This window comes from Solanum stenotomum, unplaced genomic scaffold, assembly GCF_019186545.1.
Source record: "Solanum stenotomum isolate F172 unplaced genomic scaffold, ASM1918654v1 scaffold27412, whole genome shotgun sequence".
Taxonomy (NCBI): Eukaryota; Viridiplantae; Streptophyta; class Magnoliopsida; order Solanales; family Solanaceae; genus Solanum; species Solanum stenotomum.
This window is the reverse complement of record NW_026029505.1, coordinates 3,289-7,984: the sequence shown is the minus strand read 5'-3', so window position 1 is coordinate 7,984 and position 4,696 is coordinate 3,289. Positions and strand designations below refer to the sequence as shown.

General features: G+C 31.7%; 1 protein-coding gene across 1 annotated transcript; it reads left to right on the top strand.

Moving 5' to 3' along the window:
- The first annotated feature begins 2,237 nt into the window (after positions 1 to 2,237).
- On the top strand, positions 2,238 to 2,692 carry LOC125851588 (uncharacterized). Its single transcript, XM_049531361.1, has one exon. It carries the CDS (start codon positions 2,262 to 2,264, stop codon positions 2,628 to 2,630), a length of 369 nt encoding a protein of 122 aa, XP_049387318.1. The 5' UTR covers positions 2,238 to 2,261; the 3' UTR covers positions 2,631 to 2,692.
- Positions 2,693 to 4,696: the final 2,004 nt, after the last annotated feature.

Below are 4,696 nucleotides of genomic sequence, written 5' to 3'. Positions count from 1 at the left end.
ATTATATAGCTTTATTGGTTTCCATCGCCTGGAAATTAATTCCCTAAAATTAAAAGACACGGAAGTTGAAAGATTATGTTCGGGTTGGTGGAAATGGAGATGACTTAGAAATTCTTTCCCCGTATATTCAGAATTTGGAAATATCAGGAGAAGATCTGGAGTGTAGGCTTGTTGATGTGTCTTCTGTAGTTAATGCTAAGCTCATTTACAGCTTTCTCTGTATCAAAGGCATCCCAAGTATTTATGTGAAAGACTGCTGCCATGCATATCGTCAAGTAGTATATACCCTCGTCCAAGATAATCTTCAAAAGTTATGTTATGCAACTGATCTAACAATTGGAACTTGGTTCACAAAGTTTCGTCTTTAACTCAAAAGTCCTTACATTGATGTTTCATAGAGCTGTGTTTAGACAATAGATTTGTCAAAGTACTATCTGTCTGTTGTGAAAGTACTTCCCTTTTGTTGTTATTGCTTTCTCCATTATTTACTAGTTTCGTTGGGATTACTGCACCAGGTCATGTACATGTTGTAGTTCAAAGGGTTGCCTGTTTCAGAATTGAATTGCAAATATCTAACACTGATGTTGCATATGACAACGTTTAATATGTATGGAGTAGCTGGTCTTTTGAGAGTCTAGCCACACGTGGAAACAATCAGCATAGAATTGGAATATACGCTGGTAAACTTCCTGGAACTTATCTCTTCTTTTTACGTCTCTTCATCTGGTTGAAGTGTTTGTCACATTGAATGTGACCTGCATTTAGTCCTGATTATATTTTTTTGTCTCCAGATAGATGATTTTCTGGTCAACGACAATTCCTGCTGCAACCCTGAGTTACTTGATTTAGCCAAAGAAGATAATATGGATTTGCTGAGTTGGGTTTCAAGAGTTGAGTTTCACAACCTCAAGAAAGTTAAGATTGTCATCTCCTCAGATGCGTGCTGGAAAGATCACGTCAAAACGGGCTTTGAAAAGATTTCCAAACTTTCAGAATTTCTGTTATTGAATGCACCGATTTTTGAGAATTTCGTTATCATATCAAAGAGAAGAAGGTGCGAGACATGTTCAATGAACTGTCTATCCCAACATTTATCTCTATTGGCCGATAAATAGTTAGGTTGTCCAAGATTGTCCACCAATGCTGCGATTAACTTCCAGGAGTGAGCTTTCCTGTCTCGAGATATAAGAAATGTTGCCTTATATATGCTGAGTTTTTGATAAACTACTCATGGAACCTTTTATCTTCTCCATGTATGTTTGTAACTAATTACTATTGGAATTATCCTTGTGGTATACCAAATGTTATCGTATCTTGGTTTCTTATTAAACATTTTCTTTATTCATTTGATGGCATATGCTAATCAATTAGCACAGCTAATCTAATATATGTTTTAAATGGCAAAATCAGAAGTGTTGTTTGTTGTTCTGTTTAGAGATGACAATCTTTACCTAATTTTTATCGAACTCTAAATACATCCAATTTTAGGTGTACAATTTCATGAGTAAACCAATTCATGAGTATATAGTCCAAATGANTAGAGATGACAATCTTTACCAAATTTTTATCGAACTAGAATACATCCATTTTTAGGTGTACAATTTCATGAGTATATAGTCCAAATGAAAAACAACCCACTTTATCTTTTTAGTGTGACTCAAATTTTTGACTAATGGCTGAATAATGAATGTGCTTAACCATTGAAGAAAGTCTCACTCGTTATCTTTAAATGATTTATTTCCTTCATTACATGTTTTTATTTCACATTCTACTACAACAATAACATATTTAATGTAATACCACAAGTGAGATATGTGAGAATAAAGTATCTATGTAGACCTTATCCTATCTCGTAAAGATAGAGATGTTCTTCCGATTGATACTCAACTTAGATAAAGTCTAATCTATCAGTTTTTAAAAAGGGATACATATATAAGTGACTACACACTAAGTTTTATCGTGTATAATTTAATGTAACTATTGTTTAGTACCATCCACAAAATATAATATAATATAATCTTGTGTTGGATTGTTTTTTTTATATATCTCAATCAAAAAATATCGTATCTAATAGATATGAGATAATTTTATGATTCTCTCTATCCTCAAACCAAATCACTTATTAGTTGAGCTGAAGTAATTGGCATTATGCGTCTCATGTTCAACTCTTCGTTATTCATATGATTTCCTTATAAATACATTAGTTCAACAAACAAAATTATTCGAACAAAAAATAAGTAATTAATACTTATAACACAAAAATGGCTTATTCGAACCAAAATAGCTTCAACAAAAGTAAAAGCCATGCCAATTCCACATCCATATTCAGTCATGCCCGCCGTAAAATGTCATTCCGGCGGAAGAAGTTACCGGTAGTCCAGGTTGAAGCCGGAGGAAAGAAGCACCGGCAGAAAGTCTCTCCAGTGAAGATTTTCCGGCGAGACGGATTAAAGGGGAAGAAATTGCAGTGCTTGAGTATGAAGAAAATAAAAGAATGTTATTGGTTGGCGGTAAATGATATATTGGAAGCAAGTGATACATTCGAGCGACGACTTGTAGTAGATACCTCTTTTGCTATTCCAATGATGGGACTTTCCTTCACTACTTTTCCAAATCATCGTGGTATTTGAATGCTAAGCTGAAAATTTTATTTATTTTATTTCTAGTTTAAGACGATCTACATACTACTCACTCTTCCCACTTTATTTGTGGTATTACACGGTTGTTTCTTTGTTATTTTTGGTTTTCGCTGAAATCAATTGAGATGTTTTACTTTGATTTGCTTTAAAAAATATATAAATTTATTAATATATATATATTGCAGTGCCAGTTGAATTATTTGCAATCTTCATGAGATCATGCATGCACATACGTACTTGAACTATTTTTTCTTTAATATATTGAAATTTTATGGGAAAATTATATAAAATAGCAAATTATTAATTCAAATTAAATGTTATAACCACTGTTTCATTTAATTCTAATCTGTAGCAAACACTTTGCCATCGCTATTCTCCCCAGATTTCTCGCTCGCCACTCTCCTGGTCTCGCTCACCAGTCTCTCTCTCGCCTCTCTCACTTTATACAAACACAAATGTATAAATTATATTTGTGTTTGTATAAAGCGAGAGACAACTGTATATATACATATCTTTTCATTCGCCTCTCTCCCTAGAGAATCTCGCTCGCCACTCTCACTTTATACAAACACAAATGTATAAATTGCGTTTGTGTTTGTATAAAGCGAGAGAAAATTTTATATACAGATACAAATACATATATTTTCATCTTATACACTTATAATTATACAAAGCTGTCAACGATTTATACAAACGAGAGACTGTCAACGATTTATACAAATGAGAGGCTGCCAACGATTTATACAAATGACAGACTGCCAACGATTTATACAAATCTGATGCTCCATAGCAAACATAAAGTTTGCTATGAAGCGCAATTATACAAACTATAGCTATAACATACAAATATAATTTTTATGTTTGCTAAATCTAAAAATTTTATCCACCCCAATTACCTGTACGAACATCAAGGATGGTCAAAGTGCCACCTTATTCTCTCTTGATGTGAGATAGTTTAAAAAGTACTAACTAAAGTTTAATTAAATGTAAAGAGATTATGGGTACAATCACAAAACTAAAAACTCGATGAAATGCCATTACAGCCGCAAATTTGAAATGCTTCTCGCAATTTATCAAGACTTGTGCTATAATTTGCACCCAATATCACCGAGAGATGTGGTGTAGTGGTTGAAACTGCTCTTCTTTTAATCAGAAGTCTTGAATTCAAGTTTTGTGTATAAAAAAAGTTTTGATAGGGAGCGTTTTTTTTAGAATGATGCCCTACACAATCTAAATACGAAAAAAAAAAGAAGAAGAAGAAGAAGAAGATAAGCACGCCCAATTGAATATGGATTATTAAGTATAAAATGTATTAAGCATCAAACTGAACGAGGGAACAAGTCGTAGACACCACAAGAATTAACAATCAATCTTGAGAAATCGTACGATCACAAATTAATAAATCTACAAGACCAACATTATGGCAACATGTAAAGGGAAAAAATTGGTAACAGGGCAGAAATTTTCACTGATTACTTTTATTTTTTGGAACAATAATTTAAATCTTACTATTTGAAGTATTCTTCTTTAACAGTCAAATGAGCGGTTAACTCGAATCAGATAGGAGGCAAGAATATAATTTCAAAAAAGCTAATGCCATTCTTTATATTTTTCTTGTAATTTATGGATTTTTTTTTTAAAAAAATAATGGTCTATGAATAACAAAATAAAAATCTTATGAGAAATCATTAGATCATAATCTAAAATTTTATAGTTATTGCAAATGTTAGACGACAGTTATTTAATTTGTATGATTATAAAAATATATGAACAAATATAAGATCCTACGTTTGAAACTTTTTTTTTTTTTTTGCAATTTCATAAAAAATAACTACCATCAAAAAACAAATATGATCTACTTGAAATTTAATAACTAAAATATTTAATTACTAGACAAAGTAACTACAATCACAAAACAAATATGATCAACTTGAAATTTAATAACTAAAATATTTTAATTACTAGACCAAGTACTTTCATCCTATTAATTAATTAGATTCTCTTGTTATGGGTCCTTTTCAAGTTGCGATGTGTTTGATAGGGAAGAATGAAGATAA

Bases quoted from the DNA above. Each gene is read 5' to 3' on its own strand.
- LOC125851588 (XM_049531361.1), top strand. From the start codon at position 2,262: ATGGCTTATTCGAACCAAAATAGCTTCAACAAAAGTAAAAGCCATGCC.